Genomic DNA, 18,080 nt, shown 5'->3' on the forward strand with positions numbered 1-18,080 from the left:
TGTCTGGTTTTGATTTCCTTTAAATTGACTTCTGAAGTAATTTGCTGCAATTTTTTTCCTGGGATATTTTTATTTCATGTATTTCTGTTTAGAATTTGAAAAGAAAATTACTGTGGTCACATTGAAAAGGGGATTAAAGGGAAGTACTTACAAATATGTTGAAACATAAATAATGTATAAGTTGTTGAACACTGGAAAAAGAATGTCACTTCTCTGTGAAACCTACTCATCTTAATTTGTGTACATCATTGTCTCTTACAATCATTTAGGTTGGCAGTCGGATTGCGGACCGTGTATATGATATAGCCAGGTAGGTGATGATAAACATGTAACTTGAAAATACAATCAACTTCGGAGACTGGAGAAATTAGATGATGAGAGTGCGATATCTGGAATGGCAGAATCTGGATGAATTTATTACCAGGGTTAGTGATTTTAACCCCTCTCTAAGCCTCCTGCTTCATGTCTGGAAGAGCAAGTGTTCTTCACTGTTGTCTACAGAAAGAATGAATGGAAGCACATGCTTAGCTTTGCTCCAGACCTGAGTGACTGATCCACTTGATTTAGCCAAAAGCCAGTAATGGGAAGATAGCTCTAAAAATGGAGATAAAAAATTGACTGCATGTAAATTTTTAATATTTACTAAACCTGGCTTTCAAAGTTTAACTAAAATTAGTAACAGAATCTTTGACCATCTATGCAAAGGAGAGTCTGTCTACTTAGATTTGTTTCCCAGTTAGGCTATAAGAGACTTTGGCCATCTTATCTTAAGTATTCTTAATGTCAGTAAGTGTTCTATGATAATTATATAAAGGCAGATTTGAGAAAAGAACACTTTCTTCAAGTAATTATTAAGACCTTAATGGATTTATTGCTCTGTATTAGGCTTAAGGAAAGCTTTACAGATTCAAATTTATAACTACATGGTGAGAACCACAGTTAAGTAATAGCTTTGTGTAGAATTGCTCTGTGATCTTAGTAAATCACTTTTTTGCTTTAAAAAAAAATACCCATTAAATTAGACCAATAAGGGATGAATTTATTACATTTGTCTAAAAAAGGGAATTTTGTAAAATCACAGACTCAATCGTATTTTAGATATATCCTTGCTACTTAAAGTGTTGGAAATATTTAATTTCATAAAGTTAGAACAAAAAGCTTCATTATTGCAAATACTTGCCCCGATTTCATCTGTTTCATTAGTTGCATTATTTTAAAGATCTAAATAGCTGATTCTTTATACTGTAGTCACTTATTTACTGGATTTTAGTCCATCTGTGATCTAATAAATAGAACAAATTTTCCAAATCAGTTTGAATTTCACAATTTTTTTATGTCATACTACTGAACAAAACATGATCTGTAGAGAAAACTGATTGTGGCCAAAAGCGTGTCTTAAACTAATAGTAACTCTTCGGAATTAAATTATTTAAAATACCAGTCTAAATGTCCTTGTACTAGTGTTCTATTATTAGAAAGAGTAGTTTATTGCAGTACTGATCTTATGATGATTTTAAAAAACTAAGCCCACAGATTATTAAATGTCTTATTTGTGTCATCTGAGACACAATACTGCTTTAATCAATGATCATAATAACTCAGAATAACTTTTGTTGAGCATTTGTACTTGGATAAATACTTTACATGCTCTATTTCCTAAAATTTTCACACCAACTCTGAGGGAGATGATAACTTTTACATATTGTGGTTGGGGAGATGGAGTTACAGCAAGATTAAATCACTTGTCTCTGGTCACAGTGCCAGTAAATTGCAGGCCCAGAATTTTAATTCAAGTCAATCTGATTTCGAAGTCTGTGTACTTTATGGTGCCACACCACCTGTATTCACAGTTAAGATCGATGGTATTAGGTAAATAAATGGTTCTTTCTCACCAGTGGTTCTCCAGTTGTGTACTGGTGTTGCAGATGGAGACAGGGTTCAGGCTCTTGGTGGTTTCAAACAAAGAATTGAACAGACTGCACAGAGTTAAGCAAAGCAAGAAGAGAAGCAACCTAAATTTATTAAGAAAAGTACACTTCCCAAGATATGGGAGCGGGCCACCCCTGATCAGAGAATGGCCCCTTTCTGCCAAAAGGATGCAGGCTTTATTGGGTCCCTTAATTCTCCTTGATTGCCCACATGGGGGCAGGGCCTGGCTGGTGGTGGAGACTGCAGTGCTAATTTAGGATAACAAGGCACAAAATGGTCAACTGAAACTGGTGTGCCAGTGTGGCTCCTTGCCAAGTGTCACAAGGTGATTCTCAGTAATCAGGATGCTGAGTGAGTGACTACAGTTGCAGTGTCTCAGGACTTCCTCATTCCTATTCTATCTCTTGCCTCATTGGTGTTCTATATTATTGAAACAGGTTTTTAAAAACCTGAGAAGGGACTTTTTTGGTTTTTTTAAGTTTTCTTGCCACAAATTTTTCATATATTTATGGCCTACAACTAGATGTGTGTACTGATTAGTATGATGTCATATATTTAGAGGAGACAGCATAGCATAGGGGATAATGGTTCTGGTTCAGGATTCAAACTGACTGAATTCAAATTCTGATTGCTGCTTTTTAGTTGAGTGACTTTGTGTTCACTTACTTAACTCTAAACACTTAGCATACTGCTAAACCTGGTAAGAGTGCAATAAAAGTAAGCTATTATTTAGTTGGTGTTTTGTTTTTAGTTTAATATATGATACTTCATGATATTTTACATGACAATATCTAAGTCATCTACTGCCTCAGCAAATTTGAGAAGTAGTAATAATTAGTACATTCCTGATAGGTGGAGTATTTTCATGTTAACTTCTTTTCTTTCTTTATCTGGATATATTATCAAATTAAAATACCCTCCTAAATCTGTTCTTGAATCCATGTCATGGAACAACCATAGGGAAAGCCAGTTGACTGAGTTCCTGTGAATGGCTAGACCAGAGAGACTTTGTCTGGTATGTTTTCTGGTACATACAACTTGGAAGGCAGAAAAGAGAGATGATAAAACTTTTAAAAAGTTGCATTCACTTTCAAATTAGTAAATTATAAGAAAAATGAGATCTTAATAATTATTTTATAGACTGTATTGTTACAGACAAAACATAACTTCTGTGTTTGTTTTTTAGAGATTTTCCCCTTGCTTTGGATGTCGGTTGTGGAAGAGGTTATATAGCACAATATTTGAATAAGGTATATCTATTTGATAATTCAGTTTACTTTGAGAAATAACATAGGCTAACTTTAAGGAAGGAATTTCCCAATCAGTTATATTTGAATTATATCAGAAGCACGAATTTCTTTTTTTTTTTTTTTTTTTTTATTGTTATGCAATTACAGTTGTATGCCTTTTCTCCCCATCCCTCTACCCCACCCCAGGTGAACCCACCTCCCTCCCCCCTCTCCACCCTCCCCCTTGGTTTTGTCCATGTGTCCTTTATAGTAGTTCCTGTAATACCCTCTTCCCACTATCCCCGCCCCCACCCCCCACCCCCGCCCTGGCTATTGTTAGATTGTTCTTAACTTCAATGTCTCTGGTTATATTTTGTTTGCTTTTTTCTTCTATTGCTTATGTTCCAGTTAAAGGTGAGATCATATGGTACTTGTCCCTCACTTCCTGGCTTATTTCACTTAGCATAATGCTCTCCAGTTTCATCCATGCTGTTGCAAAGGGTATAAGCTCCTTCTTTCTCTCTGCTGCGTAGAATTCCATTGTGTAAATATACCATAGTTTTTGGATCCACTCGTTTGCTGATGGGCACTTCGGTTGCTTCCAGTACTTGGCTATTGTAAATTGTGCTGCTATGAACATTGGGGTGCACAGATTCTTTTGGATTGGTGTTTCAGTGTTCTTAGGGTATAATCCCAGCAGCGGAATTCCTGGGTCAAAGGGCAGTTCCATTTTTAGTTTTCTGAGGAAATTCCATATTGTTTTCCACAGTGGCCTCACCAGTCTGCATTCCCACCAACAGTGCACAAGGGTTCCCTTTTCTCCGCATCCTCTCCAACATTTGTTTGTGGATTTGTTTATGTTGGCCATTCTGACTGGTGTGAGATGATACCTCATTGTGGTTTTAATTTGCATCTCTCTGATGGCTAGTGATGCTGAGCATCTTTTCATATGTCTCTGGGCCCTCTGTATGTCTTCCTTGGAGAAGTGTCTGTTCAAGTCCTTTGCCCATTTTTTAATTGGGTTGTTTGTCTTTCTGGAGTGGAGTCGAGTGAGTTCTTTATATATTTTGGAGATCAGGCCCTTGTCTGAGGTATCGTTGGCAAATATGTTTTCCCATACTGTTGGTTCTCTTTGTATTTCAATGCTGTTTTCTTTAGCCATGCAGAAGCTTTTTATTTTGATGAGGTCCCATTTGTTTATTCTTTCCTTTATGTCCCTTGCTTTAGGGGATGTGTCTGTGAGGATGTTGCTGCGTGGAATGTCTGAGATTTTCCTGCCAATGTTTTCCTCAAGGACTTTTATGGTGTTACGGCTTATATTTAAGTCTTTTATCCATCTTGAGTTTATTTTCGTGTATGGCGTAAGTTGGTGATCGAGTTTCATTTTTTTGCACGTAGCTGTCCAGATCTCCCAACACCATCTGTTGAAGAGGCTGTTTTTGCTCCATTTTATGCTCCTGCCTCCTTTGTCAAATATTAATTGATCGTATAGACTTGAGTTTATTTCTGGGCTCTCTATTCTGTTCCATTGGTCTATGTGCCTGTTTTTATGCCAGTACCAGGCTGTTTTGATTACAGTGGCCTTGTAATACAGTTTGATATCAGGTATTGTGATCCCTCCTGCTTTGTTTTTCTTTCTCAAAATTGCTGCAGCTATTCGAGGTCGTTTATGGTTCCATATGAATTTCTGCAATGTTTGTTCTATATCTGTGAAATATGTCATGGGTACTCTAATAGGGATTGCATTGAATCTATAAATTGCTTTGGGTAGTATGGCCATTTTGATAATGTTGATTCTTCCAATCCATGAACATGGTACATGCTTCCATTTGTTTGTATAGAAGCACGAATTTCTTTTAAGTGTTTGAACCAATGGTTGTTTTGTGTCCCTTCTCAGGTATTTTCCCTTAAAGTGGTTTTTCTTTACCTTGAATCTATTTTATACAGTGTTCCTACTGATAGTTTTTTTAAATGTCTATGAGATGTAGTGCTCTTTATTCCTATTTTATTCAAATGTTTTTAATAATTCACAATAAAATCAGAGGGGCATTCATTTGGAAATGTGATTAAGCTAATTTGTAGATAGGAGCAATACTAATTCCAGTGTGATAAGTACCCTTTATTAATGCTTATCCCATTTTATTTTAAATTTTCTAATTCAGGCCATAAAGATACTCATTTATTGTTTTAGCCCCTATATATAGTGCACTCTGATGGACACAGGTTAAAGTGGGGTTTCTATATAAATCTACCAAAAAAATACATACACTTGGTCAGGGCTGAGTTAGGGGTATGTGTGAGGCTTCCAAAATACTGCTGTTGATAATAGTAAATGCCACAGAAATGGTACAGTTATTAAACTGTAACAGGAGTTAAGGGAAGGGAAAAATCAGTAGGGGTTCAGTGGTCAAAGACCTATAAAAGGGTACAAAATCTGATCTGGGATTTGAAAGAAACTGAGTTGGTATTTCATAGGCATTGGAAGTAAAGGCATGGCAGGAGGTATGTCTTTACAGAGGTAGAATGCTGAGGGTATGATATAGTGATATTTAAGGAAGACTCATTTCAGAATGGTATGGAAGAAGGATTGAAGAAGGGAGAGGATGAAGAAATAGACCAATTGGAGGGCTGTTAAAGGCAGTGCAGGCATGAGAGAAGGACCTGCCATGCATATGGAGGCAGCAAGATACAAGGAAGGGATGTATGTGAGAGACCTAGTAGAATCCACAGAACTTGATGACTGATTAGATATGGTGGGCATGGCAAATCTTCTAGTTGCTTAGTCTAAAAGACTTATTCCTTGATTCCTCTTTTGTCCTTCCCTCCCACGTCAAATCCAGCAGCAAATCTTAATTGAATTTGAAAATATATCCATAACTCTACCACTTCTTACCACTCTCACTATTACCATATTGGTCACTACTGTAGTAATCTCTTTATTGGCCTCCCTGCTTCTACCTTTGCCCTTGTCCATTCTCACAGTAAAGTAATCCTTTTAAAACATAAGTCAGTTTATTGTAAATTCTCTACTCAGAACTGCTGGCTTCTTACGTAATTTAGTAATAATCCAGAGTCCTAATCCATAAGCCCCTCAGTGACCTGGCTCTATATGATGTCTGTGGTCGTATCTCCATGCCCTCACTCCCCAGCAGCTGGCCTCCTTGCTGTCTCTAAAACTGGCCAGGGCTTTGCATTGCACTTGGTGTTCTCTTTGCTTTTCCTCAAGATTTTTGTTTGGCTTACTTCCTCACCTCTTTCAAGTCTTAGCTCAAATAACCCCTCACCAAAGTTCTATCCCTTCCCTGACTATTCTATAAAATAGGGCCCCCATTCTCCACTGGCTAGTTGCTTTATTTGCTTCCATAGCACTTATTAGAACCTGATGTGTGTTTGTTTGTTTGGTATGTATCTTCTTTTAGTGGGATATAAGCTCCATAGACATGCTTATTTTTGTTCACCACTAAGCATTTCTAGTACCTACAACATACAATTAAGTATTTAATAAATACTTATTATATGACTAAGTGCAAGATAAGTTTTAAGTTATGACGTCAGTGATTAGAAAAGGGGATGAAATAAAGCAAGGAGCAAGGAATATTCCTATTTTAGATATGTTGAGTTCGAGATGACAATGTTAATGTGCAGCTGGTAGTTGGAAATGTGAAACTGGAGTTGGGGTTATGAGGTTAAGGTCATTGACATGGGGATTCAATATTCTGCTCTGATAATTGTTGTCAGTGTACACTTAGACCAATTACCCAACCTCTCCAGACCTCAGTTTCTGTAACATGTAAGCAATAATACATCCCCACAGATTGGCAAGAAGATTAAGACAGTTTAAGTTTGGCAAAGTGGAGGCTGTTGTTCTTATTTGGATTGTTTGAAAGCCTCTGTCAGAGGTGACAGTTGAAGTCATAGGCGTAGGTAAGCTCTCTAGGGCTAGAATATAGAAAGGAACGTTCCACAATTGTATTTAGGGTGGGAAAATGAGGAGGAGCCAACAAGGATGCCAGGAATAGTAAGAAAGATGGAAATTGTCTTATTAAGGTATCTTTAAAAAAAAAAAGATTTATTTATTTATTTTTAGAAAGAGGAAGGGAGGGAGAAAGAGGGAGAGAAACATTGATGTGTGGTTGCCTCTTACTCACCCCCTACCAGGGACCTGCCCCGCAACCCAGGCATGTGCCCTGACCCGGAATTGAGCTGGCGACCCTTTGGTTTGCAGGTTGGCACTCAATCCACTGAGCCACACCAGCCAGGGCTGTTTTTTTTTTTTTTTTTTTTTTAAACAAAAGGTGATGAAATATTTTTAATGACATTTTAAAAGTTGTTTTGAGGGTGTCCTCTAACATTGCATTTATTTATTTCTACATATTTCTGGTAGATGTTTTCTCCACAATTATTCTGTAGTGAGCCCTGAGGGAAGAGACTATGTTATTTGTCTTTGTTTTCTCTTTTTCTTTTTTACTCACCCCTACTGAGCCCCCGCCTGTGACAGCTGTGGGCATGTTCTCTACCTATGAGTCTGTATTTTGCCTGTTCATTTTGTTTATTAGATTCCACAGAAATCATACGGTACTTGTCTTTCTCTGACTGGCTTATTTCACTTAGCATAATGTTCCCCAGGTCCATCCATGCTGTTGCAAAGGGTTAAGCTTTATGCCTGAATAGTGTTCCATTGTGTAAATGTACCACAGCTTTTTTATTCACTCGTCTATTGATGGACGCGGGCTGCTTCCACATCTTGGCTGTTATAAATAACGCTGCGATTAACATAAGGGTACATACATTCTTTCAAATCAGTGTTTCAGATTTGTTTGGATAAATTCCCAAAAGTGGAATTGCTGGGTCATAAGGCAGTTCCATTTTTAATTTTTTGAGGTAGTAGGGTATCTTTTGATTATAAAAAGCAGAACTCCACTGAAACCAGTTGAAATACAGGGACATTTATTACTTAGAGCAGGGGTGTCAAACTCATTTTAATGGGGGGCCACATCAGCCTTGCAGTTGCCTTCAAAGGACCAAAATAATTTTAAGACTGTATAAATATAACTACTCCTTAACTGTTAAGGAGTTGAAATTACATTTGGCTGTTTGAAGGCAACCATGAGGCTGATGTGGCCCCTGGTGAAAATGAATTTGACACCCCTGACTTAGAGGCTTTTATGTCATTTAGTGATCTGGAAGTACAGACAGGCATGGCAGGGATGGGGACTTGGAAACAGAACAAAGGTCTTTCTGTGCATATGCTCTCTGGGATTGCGTAGATGCTGCATGATTTCCACCTTATATTTCCCTGCAGACTGTCCCTGGTTGTTCCTCAGTGCATGTGGCCCCAATATGGGCAAGCTACACCCACTGGTGAGCTGAAGTTAGCTTATACTGGCTCATGAGAGCTGATGGTTAGCATTGAAATCAGCTGTTGGAGTATTTGCACTAAGAAAGTTGGCAAATGCTACCAAGCAGTCTCCCAGCAAAAGCCAGTTGCTAAATATTTACCAGTACTCCATTGCCTCCACTTCAAGTCTACATTCTGTTCCAACTCTGGGGACTTCTACCCCATCTTTGAGTCTCTTAATTTAAATTTTTGAGTGAGAGAGAGGGATAGATAGTCTGGCCTAATTTTTACTCCTCTCACTGGTACACTAGGGCTGACTTGTGAGAGCCTATTGTGCACATCTCTTCCCTCTATTGGGTACTTACACCATGGGAATTGGCAAACTCTGCAACTCAGGGCACCTCTTTTTGAGAGCTTGTAGTTAGATATTCACCCATATACCACGTGTTCTCGGGTGGCTAGGTAACTTTAGGGTAACCTTTCCAAGTTGTGGACGGGGAAGTTCTTTAAGAAATGGAAGTGGGTGAAGTGGAAAAGATTGCTATTTCTAGTGGAAGAGAGGAACAAAAGTAGAAAGTAGTGAAGTTTCTAGTAGACCATCAACAGTGCTGTGTTTCAAAGAGGTCAAGTGAAGTAGGACTGAGAGCAGATAGACTGTGTAGTTGGTGATTAGGTTGTTAATGATCTTTATTAAAGAGTTTTCATAGAGCAGTGAAAATGGAAATTTTGAGGAGAAAGACATTAGTGAGAAGTGGAGTTATGGATGTCAAACAAAACATCTAGAAGGTGGTTAAAGGAGATTTTTGAAGATTGGGAGACATCTGTCTGTTTTAAGGTGAGGGAAGAGACACAGAAGACAGAGACTGAAGATTGGTAGAGATGGTGATGGAGGGAGCTGGATCCTGGAGAAAAGAGAATGTAGTGGAAGGTGTTAATTTGGGAAAGAAATATAGTACTTGTTCCTCTTTGAAGAAAAAGAGGGTAAGTGAAACAGTGAAAAAAAAAAATCCACTTAGTGCTCCCCACTCTCCAAGTATCAGTGTTTAAGTCTACTTTTTGTAAACTTTGAATAAACAACTAAAAGGCAGGAAAACCAATGCAAATCTTCTGTGGCACAAGAGTGGGGAATAGCTGACAGCATATTGTGCTTTGGAAAAGGCAGTAGATATGCCTTAACCCAGTAGAGGAAATTAAGGATGTTTATTTTTCACACCTGTGTTCTCTATTTTACTAAATATAGTTAAATATATTAAGTATAAGGTTGGCTGCATGTCTTTAAATTGTGTAATTTTGTATGTGTTATTAAAGGTATCTATACACCATACTGGTTTGATGCAGAAAAATACCCTTACAAAGCTAAAAATTAATCTGTAACTATCACATTCTCTTTTAGAAACTTCAGCATTTGTTTTATTGTTAGTGGATTTTTGTTTGTTTGTTTTCATAACATTGGATCAGCTTTAATTATTTTATTGCAGGAAACTGTTGGAAAGATTTTCCAAGCAGACATAGCAGAAAATACTTTGGTAGGTAGCTTTTTAACACTGGTTTTTTTATCTCCCGATTTGATTTTTAATTCTTTATTTCTTTTAAAATGAAAATAGCTTTTTTCCTGATTATAATTAATATCATCTGAAAAAGAATTAAACGATACAGGAAATATAAGGAAAAATCGCATCTAGTCCTACCACTCAAAGGTATCCACTGGTGACTTTCTGGTCTCCTCCTTTGTCCATGTTTGACTATGTCATACAGTTTCATACCAACTGTATTATGCTAACATACCATGTTTTTCACAGAATATCGCTCTTTTACATATCAGTGCACGACATACAAACACACACACACACCACTGTTTTAAATGGCTATATAGTGTTCGTTCCAATGTATGAATATTCCATGGCTTATTTAGCTAAATTTGAATTGAAGGACAGTTATATTTCCAGTTTCTTAATAATCAATATTGTGATAAATGTCATCATATAATGCACCTTTGTGTGTTTTATTTATCTTCTCTCTGGGAATAAATTCTTAATACTGAAATTTATGGATTCCAGACTGACCTTAGAAAGGTTGAATAACTGTGTTAAGTGAAAGTACTTTTTTCTCCTCCTCTATGGCAACATTGAGCCAGTTGTTTTGTGTTTGTCGGTATGATAGGCAGAAAGTAGAATCTCGTTATTTTTACTTTCATTTTTTTGATGACTAGTACAACCACATATCTGTTGATGTCTCTTGGCTAGTGATATTTGGCTATTGGTATTTTTTGATTTGTGAACTTTATAATTTCGTGATGTGGCTGTACCTTGTTCTTTATCTACTTTTATTCTAAGTGGTTTTTATTCTAGCATATTTTTTAGGGATATTAACCTTTTATCATATATGTTGTAAATATTTTCCCAAGTGTGCTGTTTACATTACTATTGCTGTTTAGAAGTTTTTGATTAGTTTATCAAACATGTCATTTTTTTTCTTTATAGTTCTGGCTTTTGAGTCATGATTACTTACGCATTTTCATCGAAGAGTGTAAAAGTGTTCACCAATATTTTCACCTAATACTCTTACGGCTTCAGTTATTCCACTTAAACTTTTAGCTTTATGATATCTGTTTTCATGTGAGATAGCTGTCCTATTTATGTTTTGCTAACCAGCTAGCCAGGTTTTTTTGGTTGGTCTTAACTGTAATTTAAGAAATATTTTTTCAGAGCCTTCTTTGTGGCTCCATTTTTTTGGGAAGGGTTAGAAACTGCCAAGTAAATATAACATGACTTAAGTTTAAAAAACAGTGATTGAGTATAATTGAGATTTTTATAAATGTGTTTTTGAACTTCTATTTTTAACCACTAGAAAAATACCTTAGAAACGGAAATTCCTACTGTCACTGTTTTAGCTGATGAAGAATTCCTTCCTTTCAGAGAAAATACATTTGACCTGGTGGTTAGCAGTTTAAGGTTGGTAATCCATTTGTTCTTTTAAAAAATAGATGTTACAAATAAAATAGATAATGGAATAAATTCTTAATGCCCTTTCTTTTTAAGTCACAACCCAGGTGTTGTTTTGTTTTATTTGTTTTTTGGGGGTTTTTTTGGTTTATAAACTCTAAGATTTTTCTGGTAAAGGACTGTGGCTGTGTCCTCCCTATATCATATCTCCCTAGAGATATGATATAGTACCTCAACTTTTTTTCCATAACCTCCCTCCATCTGCTAAAGCTTATCTGTGATAGAAGGGTTTTTCTCCCCAATATAAGTTAGTATTCTGTAATTATATTGATGAAAGCAGGAGTTTGAAAGAGTATGCTAATTCCAGTATTCATATGTTAGAGCACCTTCATAAATCCATTCTAATCAATAAGGAAAAGCTGGCATTTCCTTCAACTAATTCTTTTGCTACACAGAAATATGCTCCTCAAGGTTACCTTTTTCCCTTTGTTCTTCCTACCGCATCCTCCCACATTTATTATGTGAACGTGTTACAAATATTTATTAAATAGATTATAATATGCAAGGCAGTGAGCTAGGTGCTTTGGGGGAATACAGACATAAGTTCATTCTTTGTCCTCAAAGAGCTTAGTGTCTAATAGAGAAAATAAAATAGCCTATGTGGTACCTTAGTTCTCCTGCCTTATTGTTGTAGTCAAATTTTCTTTCAAAGATTCAACATGTTCAGTGCAGCCCTTTTGATAGCTGTTTTTAGGATGACCAGTCATAATGGTTTGCCCATGACTTTGCCAGTGTTACCACTAAAAGGCTTATGTCCTAGGACACTCCTCAGTACCTGGCAAACAGAGTTGGTCGTGTTTGCTGTTTTCTTCAGTGAGTTTGTAACTTCTTCCCTGCTTTTTGAGGTGTGCTGAGAAAACTTTAAGAAGTATTCAGATTCTGTTGCTGAACAAATTTTGAAAAGTATTTAGAATCTGTCATGAAATGAAAAATATTGCAGAGCTTTGTCTAAGGGGAAGAACTCTGGGCAGAGTCAGAATCCAAGTTTTAACTTTAGCTTGCTTGCTATTTGCAAGTAACTAACTCTGTTGCTTTCAGTTTCCCCATAATAGAGCTTATAACATGACCTTAATTTTTAAAGTATTATGAAAGATAAATGTGAGCTTAACACAGTATGGTTTGAAATGGGTTTTCAGTACTGTCTTGGAAGTCAGCGTAAAAGGATGCCAACTCCATTAAGAAAGTGTGACTATTTTACAGAGACTATAATTTGTGCTGTCACATATCACTGCAAGCTAGGGGAAGGTAAAAAGGGTCAAAAGACGATACAAGGGTTTCTTCAACTAAGTTTGCAATATATAGAGCTCCGGATTTGTCTGTATTTTTATTTGATGATCTCAAAACACACGAGAATACTCACTGAGTTAATTTTTTGATGACTAGTACTATTTACCTTGAGAAAATTACAGGCTTTCTTGTGAATTTTACTTTTTTCTAGGAAGGTAGGATTTAGAATACTATATGTCTGTAGCTTAATTGCTTGATTTAATTGATGAACTTTTTTGAACATGTCATCGAGTGGTTATTTTTACTATTTTCTTCAAATAAGTTTTCAGGATAGTACTAAAGATGAGATGCTGGATAGGAATGACTTTCACTTTATTCTTCTCCAGCTTTATTGAATTATTGATATATAACATGTAAGTTTAAGGTATACAGTATAGTGATCAGATACATGTGTTATAGTAAGGTTAGTTAACATCTTTATCTCTTCACATTATTATGATTTTTGTATATGTGGTGATGATGTTTAAGATTTACTCTCAAAAGCCTTGAAGTGTGTAATACAGTATTGTTAATTATAGTCAACATTCCGTGCATTAGATCCCCAAATCTTACTCATCTTATACCTCAGAGGTTGTATCCCTCAATCTCCTGCCCCTGATGAACCACCATTCTATTCTGTCTGGCTTTTTAAAGATTCTGTACATAGGTGAGAACATAAAGTATTTCCTTCTTTGACTTATTTCACTTGGCACAAACTGCTGATTTTTGTTATTATTGTTGTTCCTTTTTCTTCCACTGTCCTGTAACTATATTGATTTCTCTCCTTCCTCTGATCACCTCTGAATACTTCACTTCCTCTTCAGAAGTGGGCTGCCCTCAAGGCCCCTCCATATTGTCCCAAAAGATAGGATTTCCCTCTTTCTATTGCTGAGTAATATTCTCGTGTATGTGTGTGTATCATTTTCTTTATCCATTCATCCATTGATGGACACTTAGTTTGTCTCCACATCCTGGCTATTGTGAATAATGCTGCACTGAAGATGGGGCTGCAGATATCTCTTTGGAATAAAACGTTTTTTATTTCTTTCGGATATATACCCAGAAGTGGGATTGCTGGGTTATATGGTACTTCAATTTTTTTTTGAGGGACCTCCATACTCTTTCTCCAGTTTACATCCCACCAACAGTTTACACCTTTTTTGTGGTTTATCATTACATTAGTGATACTTATTAATTATATGAATTAAGCTAGAACAAATATGTATTTTCATATTTTAGTTTGCACTGGGTGAATGACCTTCCTGGAGCACTTGAACAGGTAAGAAATTTAACATTGATTCTAATAGCCTGTGTTATTTTATTTATTATTAGAAACTTTTAGATGTTTCTCTTTTCACATGGAAACTTACAGATGTTTTCCATTTTATACTTCTGACAAGTGGAAGTTGAAGCGGATCAAGTAAGGATTTATTAGGTTCTGTGGGCTGGAAATACTTGGTGCTCTTTGACATGTTAAATATATTAGGTGATTTTTCTCTCTCCTTTCAGAAAATCTTTTTATGGAGATGTTTAAATACTTATGAAAACTTTAGTAACTTCTACAAAATAATACTGATATTATAAGACATTTTCTGAGTGGGTTGTTTTTTCTCCTTAATTGCCTTATAAATTTCTTGTGGATAGGAACTTACTTGTTTAAATAATATCTTCCTCATGCCTTATATTTAGAGAGTTCTAGGTAAATGTTTATTGGTTGATATTTATCAGTGAATGTATGGGCCGTAGGTAAAAAGCACTGTGTTCAGGGGAGGGAAGGAGATCACTCTTGCTTGGATCTGCCAAGAAAGCTTCAAGAGGAGGGAACTGAAAAGGTCCTTGGAGGGTAGGTCAGGTGTGGAGTAGGAAGGCATTCCAGAAGGACAGATCAGATAGGTGAGGGGTATAAGAGCCCCAGGAGCAGGGAAGGACAAAGAGTAATCCTGTTTGTAGGATTAGTTTAGTGCTTGGGGATGAGATATATGGGGACTAGGTTTTGGAGGACTTGGGTGACAGATTAAGGAATTTGGAGTTTATTCTTTATGCAGTTCAGAGTTATTGGAGAATTTTGAAGAGGAAAGTGACATGATTATAAAACTGGTGGGCAAGATAATAACTACCATATATTAAGCACATGCTATTTGCCAATCACTGTGCTCTTTTATATATGTTAAATAACTCTGCCAGATGACTTCATTTTGTTGATTAGAAAATTTATGCCAGAAGTTGACTCAGTGGAAGTGAGATTGTTTCAGTAGTTCAGGCATGAGGTAAACTAAACCTAGGTAGCAATGATATGAGTTAAAAGGAAGAAAAGGTATTGAAGGACTCTGCAAAGGAAGAATCCACAATGGCTGGTTAGATCTGAAGATCAGAGAGAGGGAGAAGTCAAAGCTTACCTTGAAGTTTTGGTCTGGCTGTCTGGGAGAATAATTAGTAAAAGTAGAGGAAACAATGATTATGATCAGATAAAGGGAATAGTTATTTATTAATAATTAACAGAAATGATAATTAACAGAAATATGGCGATTGTAAAGGGGACCTGGTTTACAAATAAGAGTTGTGTATGTGTTGGGTGGGTTGGGGAATGAGTTAGCCAAGAGACAAATGTCCATGGCACAGGAAGTCGAAGATGAGTTTAGAGTTCTGGGAAGATGTACAAGCTAAAGGTAGAGTTTGGAAAATAATCCTCATGAAATCCATGAGAATTGATAAGCCCTCTGAGGTAGAGAGAAGCTTCAGAGTGCTGCTAAATATTAGGTACTTGCTGTATTAGAATTTGGTGACTAGTGAAGGAAGTAACATTAAAGGAGCAGAAGGGAGGAAACCAATAATTTTACAGTTGGTCTGCTTATATACTGTTTTGTAATTGCTTCATATTTTGTAATTAATATATTTTATATTTTGTAATATAAATATATTTGTAATATAAAGTATTTCAAAAAAATTTTGTGATAAAATTATCATTAAATATATTTAGTATAGATTCAAGATGGATGCTTTGATTAAAACAGCCTACAATGATTTGGATCCTGCTTTACTTCAGAATGCATCCTTTCCTGTGATGTTTCTCATTGTTGAGAATAGCCGGTCAAACCTAGTTACAGATTCTAGGTCTGAGAGTCAGTGAGTAAACATATGCAGTTCTGGAATTCATTGTAGCCAATATTTTGCTTAAGTTTTCAGTTAAAAAGTGTTTTTGTTTTCAAACTAGAAAGTAAGTTAGTTACATCTCTTTAAGGAAAACTAGTGTGTTTCCAGGTTAATGTGAATTATAATTGTTTCTCTATCAATTAGCTTTTTCTGCAGCTCAAGGCACCCCAGCTTAGTGGTTTTAAAAACAACAATTTATTTAGCTTATGATTTTGTGGGTTGAGAATTTTGGCTGGACTTAGGAATTTTTTCTGGTTCTGGTTTGGCTTATCCATGTGTTTGTGATCTGCTGCTGGATTGTCTTGTAGCTTGCTGGTCAAGGATGGCCTCAGCTGGGAGGCTTATCTCTGCTCCGCTTGTCCCTTATCCTTCACCAGGTTAGCTTGTTCACAACATGATAGCCAGACCAGGTTCCAAGCATGCAAGACCATTTGAGACCTTGGCTTGACACTAACACACTGTCACTTGCACTGCATTCCTTTGGCCAAAGCAAGTCACAAGTCCAGCCCATATTCAGGGGCAACAACTTCCATCTCTTGATGGGAGTTATTCAGAGTGGCATTTCAGAGGGCACGGATACAGAGAGAATTGTGAGTTTTTGCAGTCTACCACACTATCCTATTTTTTCCTTCAGTATTTTTTTTATAATAAAAGTAAGTTGTATCTATTTTTAAGAATTTTAAAAACATATTTTATAGGTACTAATAGTGTCAATATACATATTATCTATCTTTACAACAATATTATACTGCAGTACCTTTTTGACGGCTGTTGCCCTAGGTGTTATTTATTAAATTATTTAATTATTAATTTGACAAAATAAGAATGGTAATCATAAAATACTGATTTAGTTCTAAAAATACATATTTTTACCATTTTTATATATAATATTTTGAATAGTTATGTTGTTTTGTATTTATTACAGATTCATTATGTTTTAAAACCAGATGGAGTTTTTATTGGTGCGATGTTTGGAGGCGACACTCTCTATGAACTTCGGTGTTCACTACAGTTAGCGGAAACGGAGAGGGAAGGAGGATTTTCTCCACACGTTTCTCCTTTCACTGCTGTCAATGACCTAGGACATTTGCTCGGGAGAGCTGGTTTTAATACACTGACTGTGGTAACTATCAAGAGAATTGGGTAACCCGTTAATTACAGAGTTAAGAAGCAACTTCTCATTTTAAAGATAGAAAACTGTAGGTATTGATGCTATTATTGGTGCATTTTGGCACTTTTTCTTCTTAAATTTAGTTTGTATAAACACATCTTGACTGACACAAAGTAGGAATGTAAAATTCTTAGTATTAGTTACCTGAATAGTAGTTCAAAAACAGTCTAGCTCAGTTAACAAGGAGGCTATTTTTTAAGACATAGCTAGGGAAAAGGGGATACACAGGAGCATTTACAGTTCTACTTCTATCTCCAGTCCTTAATTGAAATAGTGCCATATGAAGCAGAAATGAGAGAATGTGCATTCACAAGGGTTAGAGAATGTAGGATGGGGCTGTACTTCATTAGGGCTGGAGAGATCTGGAAAGTGGACCCATAGGCCTTCAGGATAGAAGAAACATGGAGTCAGCATGATGCAGTGATAGAAGAGGGCGTGGGTGTCTGACAGGGATAAATTGGATTCTTACCTTGCCTCTTTACTAGTGAGGGGAATTGAAAGATTTATTTTATTTCTCTGAGCATTCCTTTTTGTTTTTAATCTTTATTTTTTAATGTAAATATTACTCACCTTGGGTGGCTGTTAGGGCTTAAAGGGTGTGAAGTGGCTGCACCTTAGCAGATGCTCAGTAAATATTAGCTCCTGTCTTCTTCTCTCTCCCTCATTCTACTCTTAGCACTCTCCAGCCTAAGACTTTCATCAGCCGGTCATCTGGAGAGGAAACAATTACTCTCTTCCAACTCCTTTCAATAGCAGAGTAATTCTAAAGGATGCCATTACTGCCTTCAGAGGTTGCTGAGTACACTTGGTATCCTTTTCTGAACCCCTCAGGCCTCGAAACATCTCTAAACCTGATTAGAAGAAATAGGAATTTCTTTTTTTTTTTTTTTAAGATTTTTTAAAATGTATTTTTAGAGAGAGGGGAAGGGAGGGAGAAGGAGAGGAAGAGAAACATCAGTGTGTGGTTGCCTCTTCCTCACCCCGTACTGGCGACC

General features: G+C 36.4%; 1 protein-coding gene across 6 annotated transcripts in view; it reads left to right on the top strand.

Moving 5' to 3' along the window:
- Positions 1-18,080, top strand: part of NDUFAF5 (NADH:ubiquinone oxidoreductase complex assembly factor 5) — a 36,820-nt gene that overhangs the window by 2,202 nt on the left and 16,538 nt on the right. For 2 of the 6 annotated variants that reach the window (XR_008427063.2, XM_024559389.4), the window contains exons 2-7: positions 270-310; positions 3,116-3,179; positions 9,975-10,022; positions 11,344-11,447; positions 14,004-14,043; positions 16,840-17,037. Coding sequence is in view for 5 of the 6 variants with exons in the window: in XM_024559389.4 (XP_024415157.1) it covers positions 270-310; positions 3,116-3,179; positions 9,975-10,022; positions 11,344-11,447; positions 14,004-14,043; positions 16,840-17,037 (495 nt within the window). In the remaining variant the exon portion in view is untranslated. The remainder of the gene's footprint in view (positions 1-269; positions 311-3,115; positions 3,180-9,974; positions 10,023-11,343; positions 11,448-14,003; positions 14,044-16,839; positions 17,038-18,080) is intronic. The other 4 variants (XM_024559391.4, XM_053926162.2, XM_045194489.3 and 1 more) reach the window with 4 other exon arrangements.

Source organism: Desmodus rotundus, chromosome 6 (genome assembly GCF_022682495.2).
Source record: "Desmodus rotundus isolate HL8 chromosome 6, HLdesRot8A.1, whole genome shotgun sequence".
Lineage (NCBI taxonomy): Eukaryota > Metazoa > Chordata > Mammalia > Chiroptera > Phyllostomidae > Desmodus > Desmodus rotundus.